Source organism: Bemisia tabaci, chromosome 9, assembly GCF_918797505.1.
Source record: "Bemisia tabaci chromosome 9, PGI_BMITA_v3".
Taxonomy (NCBI): Eukaryota; Metazoa; Arthropoda; class Insecta; order Hemiptera; family Aleyrodidae; genus Bemisia; species Bemisia tabaci.
The window spans coordinates 14,374,405-14,398,076 of NC_092801.1; the positions used below are offsets into that span (position 1 = coordinate 14,374,405).

The window sequence follows — 23,672 nt, forward strand, 5'->3', positions numbered from 1 at the left end:
CAATTTTGAAAGACTGACACTACCGACAGCGCTCCGCACGGCCGAGCGAGAAAATTAAACGTTGCAAGCTAGCCTTTCTGCTTGCACTTTAATTTTCATGCGCCTATCCAAATATTTACACGGCACTTTCACGTTGTGGCACAATTACAGGCATTTTATGATTACTATACGCTCCTCGAGAAATGTTTACCTACGGTGGCGTGGCATGCTTTGTCGATAAATCGATTGATCTGCCATTTAAACCGATGGCAAAGGATCGATCAACAGGGTGCTCGCAACGGACACCTTAATTATCGATTCTTTACCACAACTTCAAATGGGAAAATATCGATAATGATCATTCACGCCTCGGCGCTGTTTACCTATTACCATTTAAACGCTGCTTGCAAAGCCGATAAGTGAAATCAACCGAAGCCGATGATTCGTGCCGACCTTTAGCGTATTTTTATGGACTTGATTGAGGTAGTTACAGAAGAAATTTAGCCCAGGATTCGCGTCATCGATTCGATTTGTTGGCAATTCTTAAGATTTTAATCTTGTTTTACAAATCTCTGGATTTCAAATGATTTAATTGTACTTTATTAGCCAGTGGCGACCAAACTATACTCGTTCTTCGCATTTGACTGTTTCAGTCAGAAAAAGAAACTTCTCCTTTCTCCCATCCAACTTTTCTTACCCCGCGTTAAAGTCCTTGAGTCAGCGGAAAAGAGACCATATTCGCCTTCATTTTGTGGATATGCAATTTTACCTACTCAGACGTCGCAATAGTTGTATGAGTGTATAAACTTCATGATACTGTCTGCAACCATGGTAAAACCTCGAGTATATTATAACTTTTGAAACAGATCCTTGCGAGGGATTATAACGTTTTGTCACTACTAAAAATACAAATTTCGAGGGAATGCTTATTGTATTTCAAGTAATGTAAATTTTCAGGTATGTATTCGAACCCGTCTTGAAGTTTGTTAAGTCATCGACTTTTTTCTCTCATAATATGAAGTTCTTGCAGGAGCAAATCATGATTATCCCAAGCAAGATTCCAGTTTAAAATTTAAACTGCTGAACACAACTTGAGGTTCGACGAGTAGCAGAAAAAATGGAACCAATCGATGCGATATATCGGATGCCGTTCTGACACAAAATATGGCGTCCATCGAAACACCTTAAGGAAAGGATCCGTTCAAAGAACGACTATGAAGACGGGCTTATAGTCTCAGTCGTTTTTTTTTTTTTTTTTTTTTTTTTTTTTTTTTTTTTTTTTTTTTTTTTTTTAATAAACCTACGATCATCATATTTTGAAGAGGATTCCAGGATTTTCGGCTCAACGGGGGGCCCATCTCGACGCAATCATCACTACAATCAACGCCTCCCATTCAACGAACACAAAGGGTCTCGACATCATCGAGGAGATCGATAATATAGAAACGGGGAAAAAGGCACAACGCGCACAGGTCAGGAATCCAAACCCGCAGCATTCGCACGACGAGGGAGGGACCCGGGGGGGGGGGGGCACCCGGGGCCGAAGATGACCAGGAAGAAAGTGAGCCCGAGCGGTCTCAAGAGCGCCCCAGTACGGCGCCCGACGTGAGAGAGAAAACATGCGCATGCGCCGCGCCAGATAGCCCGCGTCGCGAGTTGCTGTTCCCTGGATTGGATTACCGCATTGGATTACGACTGGAGACATTGGATTGTAAAATTTACAGACATTGGATTGTAGATTTGGCAAATCTCGAATCGGAGTGGTCGTCCCGGAATCGAGCAGTGTTTTTGGATTTTTACGGTGCTACATGTACATGCTACATCCGGCGATGGATAATTAAATAAATGTGAGATATTTTAAAATCGCAAGAAAATAAAAAAAAAAGTCGAGATTATATCAAAGCGAAAACTATATTTCAATGCGTGCGTGGTTAAGATTCGTGTGAATTTATTAATTTATCGATTGGAATTTTTCTTTCCCCCCGGGTGGAATTTGGTCTCGTGTGAGTGAGATTGTAAATAAGTGTACATTTTAAAAGGCTTAGTTATTTTCTCGTAAAAAAATGTCTCGTGGGTCCATGATGATATGCTCAAAAATTTAGTTACCAGTTATATTGGAGTGCGCGATCTTTTGTAGTTTTTTCTGTTTTTGTCACGATTGTGAAAAATCTGCGTACGAGTGTATGTGCTTTGTTAAGACAGAGAGAAACTGAACACGATGAAGTACCTTTTTACGGTAAATATTTTTGAAATATTTGTTTTCCTTTTTTCCTGTTTTAGGGTGTTCGAATCCTTCCAAAATTTGTCTTAATTTTTTAACCTTCATATGATGAGTTTATTAATTATTTTTCCATATCGTCGACCGCTAAAATTACCGTTCCTTTAATGAAAAGGTCTTAGTTAAATTGCGAACTCATGGTTGGATATGATTAAAATATCCGCGGGGGTTTTATTTTAGTAGGAGGAGGGGAATCACAACAATTAATTCTATGTCTTGAAATGAAACCGAGAATTAATTGCACCCGAAGAGTTCGTGCAAAACATGCCGGAGTATGATGAGCTTTTACAGCATACTTCACGTTTTTTCCCCCCATAAATACATCTCATTTTCCTCATAAAGTTTGCAGGATAATGTCTACCGTGTTATCCCGCGCTACGCCGTTTTAATAAGACGATAAAAAGTTAACGAATGATAATAAAATCTCTCTAAAATTATTTATAGGGACGATGAGGATATTTTCTCCTTAAAATACCAAAATTCGATTTTTCAACCCAGCTAGACAAAACTCGCTTCATTGCAAATATCGCCTATGTAGACCAAGATCTTTATCTCGGTAAACGGGGTTATCATTGTTTCCCGTGCTTTTATGACCCCCACTTTAAGTTAAATAACACTGGAGAAAAAAAACAAATTAGCTCTAGAGTCCAGACTCTTGAAAACATTGACAAGAAAAAGGACTCTTGATTCAATCAGATTTTTGCTTAAATCAAAGGGAAACCGCTCAAATTAAGAGGCTTGGTTCTTGATTTGCTTTGATCTGATTGAATCAAGAGTATTTTTTCTTGTCGATGTTTTTAAGAGTCTGGACTCTAGATCCAATGTGTTTTTTTTTTTTCAGTGAATCTTATCTGCCTAAAAATATTTCTTTGCTGGTACCGAATAACTCGAAACCAGTGAAAACATAGAAACTTGCAACTTAGAGGAGTTTCATGAATTGAAAGACACTTGGATAATATGCATCTGCCATAATATTGCCAATAAAATATTCACATAACCTCGGTGGAAAGTTGCTGCCTGACCGCGCAAAACTTTCAACAGCACCTTCCGCCAATAAAATGTGCGGTACAAGGGGGCTTATCGAAACGTAGTTAAAGTTAATGGTGCAAAATTACCACCGCGCCTTTTTAGATGGTGGTGTAAACGGACAAATTGGAGCAGAATTCGCGTAACTGCGGCGAAAGGATCCTCGCGGAACAGCCTCTTTCAAATAGCCCGTATTAAAAGAGTTGTTCCATACGGAATAGCTCATTGCACTTGCGGTGTTTTTGCTCCACGCCGTCGAAATGATAATCCGCTGACAGGCAAACATGAGATGGTCTTTTTTTCTCCTTGCATAAGAACTTGGCTATCGTTCTGTCGACGAGCTGGGTATTATGCAGGCCATTAGGATACGTTTTCTCGACGGCTAGTTCTTAACCGCACTTGTCTTGAGCAAAACTTTCAGGAATACAAAGAAGGAACACAAAACTTGTATTTCCGGCACTAAAGTATTTTGTATTTTTTAACTCGCGTCATTGATAACAGATTGTTTTTGGTATAAACTGAATCAGTGAGTTCGAAAACACACCAACTCGGGTTTTTTTCGATTTACACTTTTTTACGGTTTAGTAACACTTATGGATAGAAGCATCTGCTTGCAAAAGGAAATTTCGAAATTGCAATCGGAAGTGCTTGAAACAGCGACGGGAAAAAAGAAAAATCGAAGTATTTCATTGGAAATACCAATTTTTGGCCATTTCAAGGGAAACGGGTGACCATCCGATTTTGAGGTATTCTTTTTCCGGTTCAGTTTACCTTGTACCAACAAGTTATATAAATATTTAAGCGTTATTCAGGTCCAGAAATATACATTTTTCAGGGCAGACTATGAAAGATCAGTATCTGAAAGTCGGTGAGAACAAAAACACACCAACTCGGACATTTTTAAACGCTTAATTCTCCGTCATCAAACATGGTGTTTCGATTTAAACTTGGCACTTTGCAAAGTCTCCAAGTACTTTTCCTTTGGCACCAAAAACGTTTTTCTTAAACTAACTTCCTTGCCCGCTGCGCAGTTTTAAGTGTTTCCTGAACAATTTTTTTTTCCGAGTTGGAGTGTTTTTTAACTCACTGATTCAACTCTAAAGATGATTTAATTAATTAAATTTATAAATAACGTTTACATTCTTTGATTATACCTGGCAAGAAAATGTTGGGCCACGTCCACAACTACTATTGCGTCATGCGTCAATGACTTGGTGGTGTAAATGACCCTCTTCATTAAATATCATATGTTCCCAAATCGAGAGTCATCTTTATCCCTGCAATTAAATTAAATAAATTCCGTAAGAGTCAGAAACTTACCTACCAATAAAATTATGGTCTTGCCATTTTCGTCGCTTATTTGACGTAAGGGCATATCTCGATGACCACGTGAGCCTTGTTCCACATATGGACGCATTTATGCTAAAAGGAACTATGTGCATGAGGTTTGCGTGAGATATGGTTCCTTTCAGCATAAATAAGTTCTTATGAGTCTATGCTGTTCTGGGCTCATGTGGAAATTGAGATTCCACCTTACGTCAGGGAGGCAATGCGCTGTGGATCGAGGCAATAGGAGAAAGTCGGACATTTGGAAACTTTAAAAGCCTATAACTCCGTTTATACAAAATTTGAGTTCTTAAAGTGATTTCATTGGTTTTCTGGTGAAAATTTCTTCCAGAAATACCCCTTAGAATACTGGAAAAAACACATTTGATCTAGAGTCCAGACTCTCAAAAACATCGACTAGAAAAAAATACTCTTGATTCAATCAGATTTAAGCTTAAATCAAGAACCAAGCCTCTTAATTTGAGCAGATTTCCTTTTGATTTAAGCCTAAATCTGATTGGATCAAGAGTATTTTTTTTTGTCAATGTTACCAAGAGTCAGGACTCTAGATCCAATGTGTTTTTTTTTTTCCAGTGCAAACCCTCAGAAATGAAGTAGAACTCGGTTTCTTTTTCGCTGACTCAGAGACTTTAACGCGGAGGCAGAAAAGTTGGAAGGGGCGAAGCACGCGATACAACTATTTCGACTATGTGTTTCTTTCCCATATAATTAAAATGAGGCGAAATAAACATCTTAATTTGCAGTTTTAGTCAAACATTTTACGTCCGACCTCTCTGATTGAGTCGATCTACTGTGCCACGTTTTGAGATGTTATTAGATGTATTTTGCGTGTCCCAAGAGTTCGGTCATTTTTTATCCATAGGTAAAACTTTTTTTTTTTTCCGAAAACCTTTTTTTTTTTTTTTTTTACCATCAAACCAATCAAAAGACCATCGCATCGCGGCAGTTGTCGCCGTAGCAATTAACGCTTATCCTATGAAGATACCCGATTTTTAGATGACAGTAATTCATCTTTCTCCCGAGTCTAAAATGCAGTTAAAACCACTATCGGGTGAAGCTTTGTCGTGCGAGGAAAAACGCCCGAAGGACATCCGGATGTTGCCAAATTTCCTTTCATTAAACGTTTATTTTTGAAGATGTGCATGGGTATTTTGCCGTGAAATTTTCAAATATACTGTGGATTAAAATGCTAATTAAATCCTCCGACAGATTAGGAGACATGTACTCACAGGTTTCCTTGAAAATTCGTATTTTACACTGGAAAAAAAGTCGCTTTGATCTAGAGTCCAGACTCTTGAAAACATTGACAAGAAAAAATACTCTTGATTCAATCAGATTTTTGCTTAAATCAAAAAGAAATCCGCTCAAATTAAGAGGCTTGGTTCTTGATTTAAACAAAAATCCGACTGAATCAAGAGTATTTCTTCTTGTCGATGTTTTTAGAGTCTGGACTCTAGATTCAATGTGTTTTTTTTTTCCAGTGTTTCAAAACAAATTTGGCAAAGTCTGGAGGCTCATACGACGTCTTTTTTTAGCACGGCGGAGCTGGCGTCGAACAGAGAATGCACACTTCCGAAACCCGAACGAAAGTCCCCGAATCACAGTAAAAGTAGTGACGATAAAATCGAATAAAAAAACGCGCCTTACCGATTTCATCTATATTTTTTCCACTCAACTCAAGGACGGAAAAAACGCCGCGCCGAGAAGATATCTCTTGATTATCCTGTCATTCGTTTCGGATCGACACCGGGACGGAGGTAAGACAAAAACTTTCGAGCGCTAAATATCACATCAACACGCGAGTGGAATCGGAAATTGCTTTCGGACTGTGTTCTCCAGTGAGGCTTCGTATTTTGCGACGGATCGATGGATCAGTCATTTAAACCCTGTGAAAGAATCGATTATCGAGGAAAAACTTAATATTCGATTCTTTACCCTAGTCTCTAATGGGAAAATACTGATAGTCGAAGATTCACCCAGGTAGGGGGAGGGGGCAAGGCACGGATGGAACGATCTCGCAGCTGTCAAGTTTACCACGATTCAAGTTGATCTACTTCTGATCGTATTTTTATCTTTTTTTTGTGGATCACGTTTTATTCGTGATGAAGATATGGAGCACTCTCTACTACATATTTTACTCTTCTCTTAAACACTCGAGTGACTTGGTCTAGCCGGTTGGTGGGCGTTGAGTGCCCACTATGAGCGATTACTGCCACGTCTGGGTCGCGCTTTTATTGGTTCATCTGCACTGCCGTGCTAAGGAAAAACGCCATATGAACATTCGAATGTTGCCAAATTTACTCTCAGAAAATACTTATTTTTGAGGATGGTTATGCATATTTTTCATTGAAACTTCCAGACGCTATAGATAAAATGGAGATGTTGCATGTGTGAGGGATTTGCGATTTGACCATTAATTCTTATGTAAAAGTTTGCGAGAAACACGATGGTGCCACTGGTTTTCTCTGAAATCATCTCCCAAGCTTAAAAAAAGCTCTCAAAGTGAAGCCAAAATCGAGGGGATATCCCACGCTATCCTGAGAGTCCACCTCTACATCAAAACAAACACTCCATGCAAAAATAGGGAGGAAATGCGATAGCAGTGTGTTTTCAGTTTTGGAGTCCCCAAATAAAGTGGCAACCCAGCTAATGTATTTGCTCCCTATCTTTGCATGGAGAGTTTGTTTTGATGTAGAGGTGGACTCTCAGGGTAGGGCGGGATATATCCTCCATTTTGGCCTCACTTTGAGAGCTTTTTTTGAGCTTGGGGGACGATTTCAGAGAAAACCAGTGGGACCATCGTGTTTTTCGCGAACTTTTACATAAGAATCAATGGTCAAATCGCAGATCCCTCACACATGCAAGATATCCATTTTACTAGGAAATTTGTGTTTTACAAATGGAAATTTGGCAACGCCTGAAGGTTCATACGGCGTTCTTCCTCAGCACGGCAGTAATCTACACGTGCCATACACGAAAACCGAATTCTTTCATTCATGTAACTGACCAATTCCACCGACTGAGCAGAGCCGGACCTCTCATTTTTCAAACCTCTCGTTCCCTCGCCGCTGGCTCGGCGTGGGTGCAGTCCGTTCGGCGTCGCATAATTTTGTGCATAGTTTAATGAGCCGAGACGCCGGCGTCGCGGCGCTGAGCGTCTTGTCGCGAGGCGTCTCGTTATTCGGGCGTCGACGCCGGACGCCGCGCGAAGGTGCGAAAAGAGAAAATGCAGTTGGAATTGGCGTATCCTCTTTTTCCGAGCGCCCAGTTCCTGTTACCCGTTACTGTTGATGTCACTGTTGCTGTTATTTGTTTGCACTGTGATTAGCACCCACACACACACACGCCGCGGATGAGCGTAAAGCGCCTTATTCGGTCCCGTTTTCGCGTTGCCAGATGGAATACATTTTCCAATTAGGAGCTACTGAGACAAGCCACCAGCTCTTTCAGATCTTAGAAAAAAATACGATAAAAGAACTCATACTATCTCTGTTTCTATTTCTATCTGCTGCAGTGAACTAATGAAGACAGGTATAGTACCTTTACAGACAGGGTATGGCCACTCGTATCTTTTTACTACATGAAAACTGTGCCGCTTTTTGATTGGTCAACGAGTTTTTAGGCTTCATGATGCTCTTACGGCCGAAAATAAACAAACAAGCTGGCGGCTCACCGTAACATCGATAAGAACCTAAAATTTGAGAAAAATTTCAATTATACGGCAGTAACAATTTATACTAGCATGTCTACGAATTAAACATGAAAAAACCTATGTAAACACTGTTAAATCGCCTCTGTAAATGTGCTTAACCTCAAACTTGCTTGCTGATAACAGCCATCTTGTTTGTTTATTTACGGCCGTAGGAACATCGTGTCAGCCTATTTTCTCGCGACAAATGAAAAACCGGCACAGAAATGGCCATACTCTGTCTATAAAGGTACTCTACTTTAGACGGCAGCGTGGCAACTAATGGCGCATGCAGGCTGTGCATCAAGCGTCTGTTTCATGCACGTCTCGAAGATCGGTAACAGACCACGTTTGCGAGTGCAATTTTGTCGTCTGGGCTGGAGGCGTGCTTGCTTTTGTTTATGGACGACTCGTCGTGAATTTATCCGCGGCTCGCCTCTAGGTGGTTATTTGACCGTTTGTTTAAGTCACTTCGCACTCCTAGCAGCCACTTTTCGCCGTCGTCCTCCGCACAGAGGATCGACACGATGGGAGAATTCGGACGTACTTTTCGGGACGACGACTGTAATTATTTTTATGTTTAGTTTTGCAGATTTTAACTTTTAAGGAGTGCTTTCGTGAGTAAATTTTACGAGAAAACCACTGGAACCACTTTTAAAACCTCAATTCTTGGTATTACCAGAGTTATGAGCTTTTAAAGTTTCTACATTTTGTTCGACTTTTCGCATTGACTCGTTCCATCGTGCTCCGTGGTGCCATGTTTCTTTTTTTTTTTTTTTTTTTTTTTTTTTTTTTGTTTATTTGCCGCATAAAACTTTAGTACAAAAAAGCCTTACATGTGCGATTGGCAGAGGTATTAGACCGACATACTTGCTTCAGTCGTCGGGCTATGCCATGAATTTTTCTGCAAGTAGACTGACGCTAATGGAGATTTTGCATGTGTGAGGGATTTGCGATTTGACCATTGTTTCTTATGTAAAAGTTCGCGAGAAACACGATGGTGCCACTAGTTTTCTCTGAAATTAACTCCCAAGCTCAAAAAAAGCTCTCAAGTTGAGGCCAAAATGGAGGAGATATCCCGCCCTACCCTCAGAGGCCACCTCTACATCAAAACAAACTCTCCATGCAAAGATAGGGAGCAAATACATTAGCAGTGATGCCGTGTTTTCAGTTTTAGAGTCCCCGAATAAAGTGGCAGCCCTGTCAATGCATTTGCTCCCCATCTTTGCATGGAGAGTTTTTTTTTTATGTAGAGGTGGACTCTGAGAATAGCGTGGGATTTCCCTCCCCGTTTTGGCCTTAAGTTGAGAGCTTTTTTTGAGCTTGGGAGATGATTTCAGAGGAAACCAGTGGCACCATCGTGTTTCTCGCGAACTTTTACATGAGAATCAACAGTCAAATCGCAAATTCCTTACACATGCAACATCTCCATTGTGCCGGAGGCGATTATTGAAAGTTCGCAACACTGTTTTTTTCTCCATTTAAATGTATTCGGAACAATCGATTCGCGGCGGAGGAGCCTGCATCCTGCATCACCTAGAATCGATATTTTTAATGGATTTAAATTTAGGAAAAGCACTCTTTTCAACTTAAAAAATTGCCACTAAACTGTGCATATCAAGAGGAATTAAGGACGCCTTTGATAAAAGGACGGATCGACGGTGAAACTACCAGATCACTATCTCGGTTTTCGACGTCGCAGACTTTCTACTTCATTTTTTAGATGGAAAACAAATTCAACGTCAATTCTTGAAAACTTCCGTGATTTTTCTACTTTGAGTGATGAAAAAGTTGTGAAATCTTCAATGAATGATATTGGTTTGTTTTCCTTCACTAAAATAAAATGGGAGGAGAGATTTTTAAACACCGCGAACGAGGTACGTCAGCTGGTAGTTTCACCATCGGTATGAATCTTTTAATGCTGCTACGATCATGCATCAAACTTTTTGATTTACAAATGATCCATACAAAAGCTCTGCTGTAATTTTTTCTCTTAGTTTCATCTGGATTTTTCCTCATGTTGCGTGGAGGTAAATCGACTGTATGCATGAATTTCGTTCGCCGCAAATGCTGTGGAAACTTGCACAGTCTTAGCAACAGCGTCAGCCTCAAAAGTCGTTCCACTGTAGAAGTCTTCAATGGAGATGTTGCATGTGTGAGGAATTTGCGATTTGACTAATGATTCTAATGGAAAAGTTCACGAGAAACACGATGAAGCCACTGGTTTTCTCTGAAATCAACTCCCAAGCTCAGTAAAAAGCTCTCAAGTTGAGACCAAAATGGAGGGGATATTCCACCCTTTCCTAAGAGTCCACCTCCACATCAGCACGAACTTTCTATGCAAAGATAGGGAGCAAATACATTAGCAGGGTTGCTGTGTTTTCAGTTTTAGAGTCCCCAAATAAAGTGGCAGCCCTGTCAATGTGTATTTGCTCCCTATCTTTGCATGGAGAGTTCATCTTGATATAGAAGTGGACTCTTAGGAAAGCTTGGGATATCCTCTCCATATTGGCCACAACTTTTTTGAGCTTGAGAGTTGATTTCAGAAAAAACCAGTGGCACCAGTGTGTTTCTCGCGAATTTTTACATAAAAATCAACAGTCAAATCGCAAATTTCTCACACATGCAACATCTCAATTCAATACCAAAACATGAATATGTCTAAAATTGCTCCTCATGAGCGAGATCAATACGATCCAACAATCAAGTCATTTCAAAGAACGCCGACGAAAAATGCCACAACAAAGACGCACTTGAAGTTTATTCTCAACGAATGACTAAATGCAAGTAAATTGCTTTCGAGGCTATAGTTTAAAATATTTGAGCAATAAACAAAAAACTTGAGTTTTAATAATGCTATTCCTATTTTGTTTGTTAAGTGTTTTGCAGCTTTAATTTTTTTCGTTTCATGTGTAGCTAGTGTTTTCGTTTTAATTTATAAATAAGTTTATAATAATGTAGATATTAGTGTATTAAATAAGCGAGCAATTTGAAAAGTTTTTCTTTGTGATTCGCAAACCTCCATACATCGCTTAAATTCGCTTCCATTCATATCCACTCGAATACGTTGATTTTGAAACTGCGGACATGAGCGCTTCCCATTTTTACGTTAAAAACAAGACCGATGCACACAGGTGAGTCACTGGGCATCTTTTTTAAATCGACCCCCCCCCCCTCCCGGCTCTCACTGATCGCAGCCCGTGTGACGTAGCCTTGGCTACTTCCGTGAGAAATGCATTGCATTTAAACTTCCCACTACCAATGAGCAGTAGGCTCGCAAAACTTTTCCACGGGAGTGACTGACAACCGTGTCGATCGGTCTTGGTTGAGAATGGCAAGAGTGGATAATTTCAACGCATGTCATTATCTCTTTCAAATGGAGGTGGAAAATGAACGATGCTTCAATAATATTAAAAAGAAAAAAAGTATGAACATGGAAATTATTTTGATATCTGTTGACTAAAAATGTGAATTGATTCCGATTTTGTTTGGGACACCAATTCTTTCGGCATTGAAAGTATTTAATTGCGTGCAAGCTATGCAAATTTAAAACGCAGTATATGTTTTTGGGCGTTGGAAAATTTCGCAGGAAAAAATGTGTATTTCGGAGAAAACTTGGGAACCTAAGATTCTAATTATCATGAGGTGGACCCCCATACTCTCTTTTCTAGGGAACACGTTTTTTGCGTGGAAACTTGATCAATGTGCACCGCTATTAAATCCTAGGTTCATGTTATGACGGCAAGCTAACTGTGAGCTTATTCTTCGAATTCATCGTTACATTGTTAACTTTTTCGTCGAATCCCTGACGAAAGAGGGTAACTTCATTCCGAGGATGCAAAGTTTACTCGAGTACAGAGCCGGATTAAGGGGGTGGCTACATTGGCCGCGGCCCATGGTGGCAAATCCATAGGAGGCGGAAAATTTTGCAATTTTTTTAAATGTAGGTATAAAAAAAAATCGAATTTAGAAAAAAAAATTACAAATGAGAAAAGGCGACAAAATCTCTAATATTCTGAGAGTATAGTAATTTCTACTTTTGTCGTCTTTCAGTGATACAAGAGGCAGCACCTTTAATTAGTCGAGTTAAGAGAGAAACCGAACACGCCATTTGGTCTGAAACGGCGCGACTTACCTAGAGAGAAATGATGAGGAGGACTTGAAATGAAAAGGAGAAGCCCTCGGCGCGGCGATCGGCATGTAACACATATTAGCACCTACAAGACTGCACGAATACTTCACGCATTGCATCAAACACAGTGCGGTCATTGCGGACAGCGTGAAACGGATAGGGCCTACAAGAGTTCATGAATACCTCACGCATTGCGGCAAACACAGTGCGATCAGCGTGAGACGCATAGCGCCTTCAAGACTGCGTGAATACTTCACGCATTGCGTCAAACACAGTGCGGTCTGCAAGGCGCGGCGGCGGAGGTTAAAATCATTAATCCACATTTATGTTTGTTCTTTCATAATTTTTTCGTTCATTTCTTATGAGTGGACGGCCTCGTCCATACAGAGATAGGTTTACGAAACTTAACTTTCACGCAAAGTTCCGTGAACTTTTGCTAGTAGTGTTGACAGCCTTTCTCAAAAAATGTGTTCAGCTCCAGTAAACGCGTCTTATGCACTCCTCCCCCGCTGGCACGCTCATTTGATGGTTTTCATTGATGTTTCAAAACGAATGAGAAGGGGGCGGAAAAATACTAGCGGCCCATTGGCGGCAAGTTGATAAATCCGGCCCTGCTCGAGAAATGTAACTTTTTACAGGAAAATGGCTGTGTCATTCCTGTCCAGAATGTTTGCGAGTAATCGGAGGAGAAACGGACCGCGTTAAGCAGAGATGAACCAAAACACATCAGCTATTGCCAAATTTAATTTGGCAATTCCATTTTTACATAAAAACGGTTGTGCAGAATGTTGTGCAAATTTCAGTGGATTTTCTGCACAGTGCGAAGAAAATTCTATCAAATTTTCATAGAAATCCACACACATGTTCTCATGTAAAAAATGTAATTGCCCATTAAATTAGAAATTTGCTGATGTGGCTCGGTTGCTTTCTGCTTAACGAGGTTCAAACCAAGGAACTTGTTGGTCAGATACTTCCAACCTTTTCCTGGTAAAAATGAAGTTAGTTGTTGAAAATTAGAAATTTTGCAACCTTCAAAATTAAATACGTTTCTTCATCCGCTTTGATTTCATTTGGAGAAAAATCATTTGTTGGATGGCCTTGCCAAAAGAACCTTGAAACCCCCCCCCCTCCTTATGTGCGTTAATGAACTACCGAGAAAATATCGTCAGTGTATGTGGAGATGAACCGACTGACAAGACGCTAAAACTAGAATCTGAACTTTCCGAGGCTGCATGCAAACAAGATTGCCAGATTGGGCGACAATACAGATCGTGCATCCCAAACCTTGAGGTCCAGCCGTCGAAGTTTGAGTCACAAATCTTAACAGTGAAACCGCCAGACCACGTATCTTGGTTTGCGACGTTGCATAGACTTTTTCTGTCATACTTTATTTTGAAACTGGAAAACTACTCAAAGTCAATCCTTGAAAACCTCCTCGATTTTCTCCAAGCCGAGAAAAAACTGTGAAAACTTCTAGGAATAATATTGATTTTTTCCTCTGAAAAGAAAAATAAAACTAGAGCGGAGATTCTGATAAACGCCGCAAACCAAATTCGTGGTTTGGTAGTCTTACCGTCGCACAGTGCACTGGAAAAAAAAAAAAAAAACACACTGGATCTAGAGTTTAAACTCTTAAAAACATCGACAGGAAAAAATACTCTTGATTCAATCAGATTTAAGCTTAAATCAAGAACCAAGCCTCTTAAGAGCGGATAACCTTTTGATTTAAGCTTAAATCTGATTGAATTAAGAGTCCTTTTTCTTGTCAATGTTTTTAAGAGTCTGGACTCTAGATCCAATATGTTTTTTTTTCCAGTGCGAATCAAGTCAATTAGAGAGGTCGGACATGAAATCTTTGACTAAAACAAATTTTGATGTTTATTTCGTCCCATTTTAAAAAAGGGGTGATTTTAGAAGAAAATCCCCCGTGGAAACCAACAGAATCACTTATACATTCTCAAAATTTTGTTTAAACGGAGTTATAGGCGTTTAAAGTTTTCAAATTTCGTCCAACCTCTGTAATTGACTCGATCCTTGTTTGCGTCGATTCGAGATAACTCGAAACTCTTGTTGACACCATAGGGTTACTAAAGCGTACCGATGTATAACCCAAACTTCAGCAACTGAGCTTCAAATTTTAAGATGCATTATCCGAAACTTCAAAGATCTATATAGCGATAGCAAAACTACCGGACCACGCACCTCTTTTGCAATGTTTGGAAACCTCCGCTCATATTTAATTTTTTTTGGAGGAGAACAAACCAATATCAATTCTTGAGCACGGATAAAAAAAGCACGAGGTTGTTGGAGGATATGGACATTTTCAATTGACTGCGGTAGAACCCCTATTACTTGCGGTAGTGTCCCAACTGATTGTGGTAGTACCCTAATAAATTAGGTTACTAACCCAAATGTTGCGGTACGACCTCAATTTGAGTCGCGACACTACTAAAATTAATTGGAAATGTCCAAATCATCAATCAAATTGAATCAGTGAGTTCGAAATTACATCAACTCGGGTTTTTTTTCGATTTTCACTTTTTTACGGTTTCGTAACAATTATGGATAGAAGCATCTGCACGCAAAAGGAAATTTCGAAATTGCAATCGAAAGTGCTCGAAACAGCGACGGGAAAAGGGGAAAATCGAAGTATTTCATTGCAAATACCAAGTTTTGGCCATTTCAAGGGAAACGGGTGACCATCCAATTTTGCGGTTTCCTTTTTTCGGTTCAGTATACCCTGTACCAACATGTTATATAAATATTCAACCGTTATTCAGGTCGGAAAATATAATTTTTTCAGGGCAGACTATGAAAAATCAGTATCTGAAAGTCGGTGAGAACGAAAACACACCAACTCGGAAATTTTTAAACGCTTAATCCTGCTGTCATCAAACATGGTGTATCGATTTCAACTCGGTGCTTTAAAAAGTCTCTAAGTACATGTCCTTTGGTACCAAAAAGGGTTTTCTTAAACTAAATTTCCTCGCCCGCTGCGCAGTTTCAGGTGTTTCCTGAACAATTTTTTTTTTCCGAGTTGGTGTGTTTTCGAACTCACTGATTCAATTGTGGTAGTAGCAAAATTTTAGGGGATAACCCCCTGATCCTTTTTTCCAGATTCTTTTTCGTACGAAGCAGAAAAATTACGGAAGTTTACAGGAATTGACTGTAAATAGTCTCCCATTTTAAAATTAAAGCACGATAGCAAGTCCGCAACGTCGCAAATCAAGATACGTGGTCTGGTAGTTTCACCGTCGATATAACCGGAACTTCGGGTCCCCCGCACGAGGTTTTTTTCCGTGTGGATATTTTACACGGCGCCATAAGGGGAAAAGTGACAATTTTCCGCACTGTATTTGGCAACAATGCTTGCAAAAATCAAAAACTCTTCTAAAATCTGATTGACACTCCGATGTTCATGGGCGGTGAAGTTAAAAAAATAGTGTTGCTTTTTAAGTGCTTTTCAAGCACTTACGACTTTCGAAACGACGGGAACCCTCGGTTTTTTCCTCGATCCATACGCATGAGTGACGCAAAAGGTTCAAATTCTAGAATGAGTTCACACTTAGTCGCAGATAAGACTGTGCTTTGCGCACCCTGTACACTACATATCCTCCAATTTTTAGGAGAAATTTAAAGTTTAGTTTACTTTCGTGCTGACGATATTTCTTTAATTAACTATAAGAATTTAACTTCTCAAGGTGGAATTGATAGTGTATATCTGACTTTTGCCTTGCAGTAATTGCATTGTAACGGTTGATGTGCGATAAAAACAATAATTACGTGCTCAGATAGTGTTAAGATGAATATCTCCTTGAAGACGTATATTACTGGGTTATTGTTTTGATTAGACTCTGACGGAACATGTTTAATGGACGAAGATACAAATCAGCCAAGGACTTTACGAGAAAAATGCTAACTTTCAGGTGATTATACATTTTAGTGAACGTATTTACTATGACTTTGCATGCTAAATCTATTGGAATCAGTGGTGTATTTTCAACACCTTAGGGGAAGGGGCGGGAGTGAATTATTTACTAAAATGGACCAAAAATAGTGGTTCCTTATTGCAAAATGTAATCCAAGTGAAGAATAAAATGCACCCAGTCCTTATTATATAAGAAATGAACGAAAAAATTATGAAAGAACAAACATAAATGTGGTATAATAATTTTAACTTCCGCTGCTGCGCCGCGCTGATCGCACTGTGTTTGGTGCAATGCGTGAAGTATTCCTGTAGTCTTGTAGGCGCTATGCGTTTCACGCCCACCGCTCCTGACCGCACCGTGTTTGGCGCAATGCGTGAAGTAAATATGCAGTCTTGTAGGCGCTAATATGTGTTACATGCCGACCGCCGCGCCGAGGGCTTGTCCTTTTCATCTCAAGACCTCGTCATCATTCCTCTTTGCGCTAAAGCTCCAGGCTAAATTGCGTGTTTAGTTCCTCTCTTAGCTCGACTAATTAAAGATGCTGTCTCTTGTATCACCGAAAAACGACAAAATTAGAAATTACCATACTCTCAGGAAAGAGAAATTTTGTCCCCTTTTTTCATTGATAATTTTTATTTCTGAATCCGATTTTTTTATACCTACATTAAAAAAAATTCCAAAATTTGCCGCCGTAGGCCACGGCCCATGTGGCCACCCCCTTAATCCGGCCCTGTGTCTTTTTTTATAAATTTCAGTAATCGACCTGCTAGTAAAAATCCGTCTCATTCTATCCTCGTACTTCTCTTCTTTTTTGCAGCGGGTATAGCGACATTTTACAGCGCGGCATTTCACATGTTGCACAGCATTTTTTCGACATTTTTTTACATTTTCGAAATTTTTTTTCATTTTTCGACATTTTTTTACATTTTTCGACTTTTTTTTTACATTTTTCGACATTTTTTTACATTTTTCAACAATTTTTTTTCGACATTTTTTTTGACATTTTTTTGACGTTTTTTTCGACTTTTGCAGCAGAACCGTCCTGATCCTGGCAACACTTATCCTCCAAGCGGGCGCTTCAATTCGGATCCCGAACAAAATGTCGGGCAAATTCCTGGAGAACCTGCCGAGCAGGGAGCGCGTCGTTCAAGCCTCGAAATCCCTGGCCCGAACCGTGAGTGAGAATTGGGTGGCGTGGTCGCCGTCGCTGAGGAGCAAGATCCCGCGCCCCCAGAGAAGACTCCCGCCAGGGATGCAGCCCCACTACCTTCATCCCTTCCTGTGGAGACCCTTGTTCGAGCTCGAGATCACAGGGGGTGATGTCGTCGTCTGCCATCTCATCGGGGAGGGCCGCTGGAGGGGGACGCACTGGTTCCTCGCTGTTAATGGGTAAGAGCCTGTGTTTAAAGTACGTAACGCTCCAACGGGCTGATTCTTGAAATTGATAGACAAAGCTATAGACAGAAGACACAGGGGGTATGGAGCGATTCTATTGGTTGAAATGTGTGGTTCTCATATACTAAGAGAGAAAATGATGGACTAACTGTCGGGTTTCTCGCGGGTTGCCGTTAGTTAGTCCACTACCTACTGCCTTTGTCCGTTGCAACCACCAGCTTCCACCAATGGGCTCCCTCCATATCCCTTTTGTCATTTTTGTCTATAGCTTTGTCTATAAATTTCAATAATCGGCCCGCAGGCTGATTGTTGAAATTGATAGACAAAATGATAGACAAAGAAGACATAGGAAGGATGGGGCGATCCTATTGCACTGAAAAAGTATCATAATCTCAACTATTCTTCCAGCTGATTTTGGCGCCACACTATCAACCGACTAAACCATTTCTCTGGCGTGTGCAGCTACTCTAATATCTGGCGCTAAAATAAGCTAGGCGTGTATTAAGGATTGTGATACATTTTTCCTGTGTGGTTGAAATGGTTGTTGGTTTTATGGATCGCTGATTACCAATTTGAAGTTAAGTTGACCGTATCATTAAGTGTAAGGTGCTGAAGCATTTAAACAGCAAATTCATGCGGAATGCTGCATTCAGAATATTTCAAAACTGAATGCCCGGGCTGATATATGTATTATTTACATCTTTTTTGATTTATCATCAAGAACTATCGAGGATTATACGAGGATTTTTTCTCTGAGTATTGATTTATCTTTTACTTCAAAATTTCATACACAACCATGTATGTGCTGAAATTAGATCTGGTTTGCGTAAAAGTCACACATTCTGAACAACGCAAAAAGCTTTTAGCAAAAAGGAACCAGCGCGATTACAGTGTTTTCAAAATCGTCCAACTTCTTCTTTTCTTTCAAAAATACTTAATACATGTACTGTATTGAAATTGACACCATTATTTTCCTTTTTAATTAACAATATTTCGAAGAGAAGCAAAAACTGTTCGCCATTCTGGGAGATTTTTCAGATAATTACATATGAAGAAGCAACATTATTACAACACTGTAAACGATTACAAACGATTGCGATTGCTAAATGCGATCCACTTGCAAATACTGCCAATATTTTCAAAATAGTCTTTTTCCTCGTTTATTTTTTCTCATTGTAGATCGAACACGATCCAGTAAATTTCCATAGCAGAGGAAATCTCACATGACTAAACCACAACATACTTCTGGAGACTTAAGTTTTTCCTGCGCAACTTTAGGTACGAACTTCTGCACGCGCATCCTAGGCCCTACGAAAACCACATCGCTGAGATTCGGGCAGATAGGAGGATGTATGTTCCAGACAGTAGAACCCTTAAGAAAACTATAGACTCCGCTAGCTGTAAAAACATTGGTAGTGGAGGTGAGTAGCACAACTGTTAAATCGTCATTTTCCATCAAAATTGAAGTGGACTGCATTTTGCAATTAAAACAAGCAGTGAACTCCAACACAATGTGTTGATAAGGCGCGTCATTAACTCGCACATATCAACCCCTTTAGTTTTCATTTACAGAGATTTCAAAATAGGCAAACAGCACAACAAGAGAATTCACGATCCAACACTGCGAGGTCAAAGACGCACCTTGACGAGACCGTGTATTGTGAATGTAGAAAGCTATTCGATCGAATTTAAGTTTTTTGATCTGCCTCAAGCAAAATCTTATCAGATTCTTGAAGAAAAGTGCTACGGAATAATTTAAGCGAAGAAAGGAAAAATTCTGTCGAACTCCTAGAAGATAAAGTCGATTTAAAGGTATTTTGGGGCTAAAATACCCAAATCACCGGTAGTATAAATCCCGTTATATTATTGAAAAGAAATTGACTCGATATAAATGCAATTGCATTAAATACGTCTTGATTTTGTTATTTTAAACGTCTTTCCATGCAAAGAAGTTCAACCATGTCGTTGCTTTATTCATTCATGAATTGAAAGTAAGCAATCTACATCCCGAAAATCTACTGATTTGCCGTAAAAAATTGCAGAAACTTGATATACCAGGTCGATGCACCCACTCGTTGAATTTACCAACCAATTTCGTGAGTGCAAATGTGTAAAAATCAATATGCTATAGTCATTTTGGGTGCATTTATTTTTCATGAAACAATAATAATTTCAATCCCGAAAAACCATCAATTTTCCGTATAAAATCGAAAAAATCAAAATATGTCGACTCCCCGACGTGAAAATTAGATTCTACGTGTGTAAATACTTATGTATCGATATGCTGAACAGAAACTATGTGTGGACACAGTCAGAAGCCCGCGGCAACATTAATTCAACAGAAAAACTGTAAAAATTAGATCGGATTTTAGCCGCTTTGCCCGCCTCTCCTCGTTACTTACAACAAACCGTTCTTATACTCATCTCAAAATTTTTCTCAGAGCTTTGGGTTATTATCAGCTTCCATTTAAACTCCGGTTCGATGGCCGAATCGGCTGCCAAAAAAGCAAGCCACTGTTGAAGGGTTCTATGAGAAATTCGTGATATTATCGGCTCTCAGGAAATCACCCCATGGCTAAAATTGGTGGTATAAATGTTTAAGTGCTTAAAATAATCGTATTCAAGAAACTAAGGAATTAAACTATGGAGTCAATTTCTTTTAATAATATAACGGGATTTACTACCGGTGATTTAGCTATTATAGCCCCAGAATACTTTTAAAGCGCCTTTACGTTCCAGAATCTCGACGGAATTTTTTTTTTTTTTTTTTTTTGGGGCTTAAACGATTCAAGAGACATTGTAGTTAAAAATATAAAGATTTTTCGATTTGGACGTATAAAAAATGTTTAACTCGTTCAAGCACACAATGATGACATAGTTTATACACCAAAATGACATAGTTTTTTTCAGGCGCCGTAGGTGCGCGAGAGCCAACGAAATCAGTGATTTCAAGAGGAATGCCGCCCTCATCTGCCAATTTCTAACCTGAAAATGTGTTCGTTGTGTGTCCAACACGCTATCACAAAAGCACGCAGAAGATAGCACTTACGGCTGTTTTGTCAAATACCAACCTAACATGAAACTGAATTTTACCTTTTTCATGTACTTTAAAATAAAATCGGACGAGTTTTAATCCCTCAAATGATTTCTAAGAGTCTATCGAATGATTGGTTGCGATATGACAAAGAATGGAGGCTTCTTTTAATCAAATGTTCCGCTCAGAAGCTTCTGGGCCCATTTTCTCAAAACTTCATTTTTGCACTTACGGCTCTCTTCGCTATCACGGTAGTCTGGGTGTCTCTTCTGAACTATGGGGTCGAACCTCTGTTGCCAGGGTACAATCGGGCGAGGATGATCGAGCGGGCGATGGAGTGGAACGTGCGGATGGTGTTCTACGACGAGGAGACCTGCTCGAGCTACCACTGGGTCGTCTACTGGGTCACCGGGCGGGCCCCGCGACCCTGGCTCCACGTCCCCGGCCTCCGGAAGCACATGCACATCAACTGCCGGCTCCGCACCATCCAGGAGAGACCCCAGCCCGGGGACGATGACTGGCTCTACGACGACCCGAGAGAGGCCCTCGGCCCAATCCCGCCGGAACTGCTCCAGGAGGACGAGTTCGGATCGTCCGACGAGGAAGACGAGGGCCATGAAGAGTATCGACCGGATCATGACAGCCAAAATGACTGGCCTAGCCGAATGCTAAATCTTGGCTTTTGCGGGCTGATTGTTGAATCTGATAGACAAAAAACTTATAATTTAAAGTTGAACTTCTTTTTATCGGGCTGCATTTTGTTTGTTTATATTACCTTTTTCCCGATCACTTGTTATCAGATTTTAGGCGATAGCTATTTCGATGTTACGTACACATCATCATCAGGTCACTTGGATTTGGTAAACACTTAAAGTCACATGGTATATTATTAAAATTTACTAAAATGTATTAAAAACACTATTAAAACACTATTAAAATGCTCGTAGGTGCACTCGTCGCCGCGGACGCGTCCTTATCACCGGTTTTCCGGCCGTTGCGTCATCATTTTAGTGTTTACCAAATCCAAGTGGCCTGATGATGATGTGTACGTAACATCGAAATAGCTATTGCCTAAAATCTGATAACAAGTGATCGGGAGAAAGGTAATACAGTAGACTCTGGATTATCCGGATTAATTGGTGCCGGGCCCGATCCGGATGAAAAAGAAATCCGGATTAATAATAGTAAACACAAACACCACCAACCAACACCACAGTATTCTTATTATGTATACATCATGTACATACCAACACGAATTTAAAAGGTTAACGCCAAACTGAACGACTCAATGGTGATTGTGAATGGTAGCCGACAACGATAAATTACAATACAACGATTAAAGCGCGCAATGCGTGAAGTATTCATACAGTCTTGTAGCCGACTAATGTGCGTTTTAGGCTAACTAACCGACTGCACTGCGTTTGGCGTAATGCGAGAAGTATTTATGCAATCTAGTAGGCGCTAATGCGTTCCACGCCGACCTCACTGTTTGGCGCAATGCGTGAAGTATTCCTTCAGCCTTGCAGGCGCCAATATGCCTTGCGACCTGCTTCTCCGCGGATCCGCTCACTTATCGGAATGCGTACGTAGTTACATGGTTGCAAAATCGATCCAGATAATCCAGAGTCCGGATAATCCAGAGTCTACTGTATCAACAAATAAAAATACTGTTAGACAAAAAAACAAAAATAAAAAAAAAGGTCTGCACGGAGAAAAAAACTTCGTGCGTGGGACCCAAAGTTTAGGTCATGGATCTCTGAAGTTTTCAGATTGAGCATCTGAACGCTTTAGGTCCAGCTGTCGAGGTTTGGATCACAAATCTGAAACTTCAGTTCTTACATTTGAAGTACTTCAGTTTTCACATCCGAAAAACTTCGGTTCTCACATCTGAAGTACTTCAGACGTAGGAACTGAAGTTTCAGATGTGTGGTCCCAACCCCGACAGCTAGACCTAAAGTGTTCAGATGCTTAATCGACAGGAACTCGGAAACGTCAAATGTATGTATTTACGCTGAAAAGAACCGCACTTACAAATAGATAAAATCAAAAGGGAACATGCACCTAGGTTTCACGTGCCTCTTCGATTGCACTCATTTGCACACAGCTCGGTCCAGCACAAATCCATCTAAATAAAAAGTGAAACCCGCCGAGAAAATTGAAACAACGTCCAGCACTCCAATGACGTGGCATGAATCGATTGTCGATATTTTCCCATTTGAAACTATGGTGGAAAATCGATTATTAAGGTGTCCGTTGCGAACACCCCGTTCATCGATCTTTTTCCTGTTTGAGTGGCAGATCAATCGATAAATCGCACAGCACACCACGCCACTTCACTGCCGTGCTAGGAAGAACGCCGTATGAACATTCGAGAGTTGCCAAATTTCCTTCGATAGAATGTTCATTTTTGAGGAAAGTTATGAAGATTTTTCCTTGAAATTTTCAAAAACTTTAGGTGAAATTGCGAGCAAAATTTTCTGAAAAATTGGAAAGGAAATATTCACAAGTTCACTAGAGAATTCGTCCTTTATCGAAGGAAATTTGGCAACGCCTGTAGGATCATACGGCGTTTTTCTTTAGCACGGCAGTGCAGTATTCCTGTTATGCGGCGCGACCTACGACCAATCTCCGTGGCTCAGCGTTGTCATTCATCGCCGACGTCGAAGAATTCGCCCTGGCGGGAACCCGTAGGAATCAGACGAGTGCTTTCGCTAATCGCCGGCAACGGAGCTTTCGGCGCGCCCCGCGACGGGAACTTGTGCCGCCGAAGTTTAAGGTCAGAGGTTGCGGCGCGGCCAGGAACAACGGAGCCTCCGCGATAAGTTTCGTTTCTCGACCTCCGCACAGTGAGGCAAGTTGGTGGG

The 23,672-nt window shown here is 40.3% G+C and overlaps 1 protein-coding gene across 1 annotated transcript in view; it reads left to right on the forward strand.

The window, feature by feature from the left end:
• The first annotated feature begins 1,580 nt into the window (after positions 1–1,580).
• LOC109038206 (uncharacterized) overlaps positions 1,581–23,672 on the forward strand; it is a 119,372-nt gene continuing 97,280 nt past the window's right edge. The window contains exon 1 of the mRNA XM_072304104.1: positions 1,581–2,215. Within this exon, the coding sequence (XP_072160205.1) occupies positions 2,198–2,215 (18 nt within the window). The 5' untranslated portion in view covers positions 1,581–2,197. The remainder of the gene's footprint in view (positions 2,216–23,672) is intronic.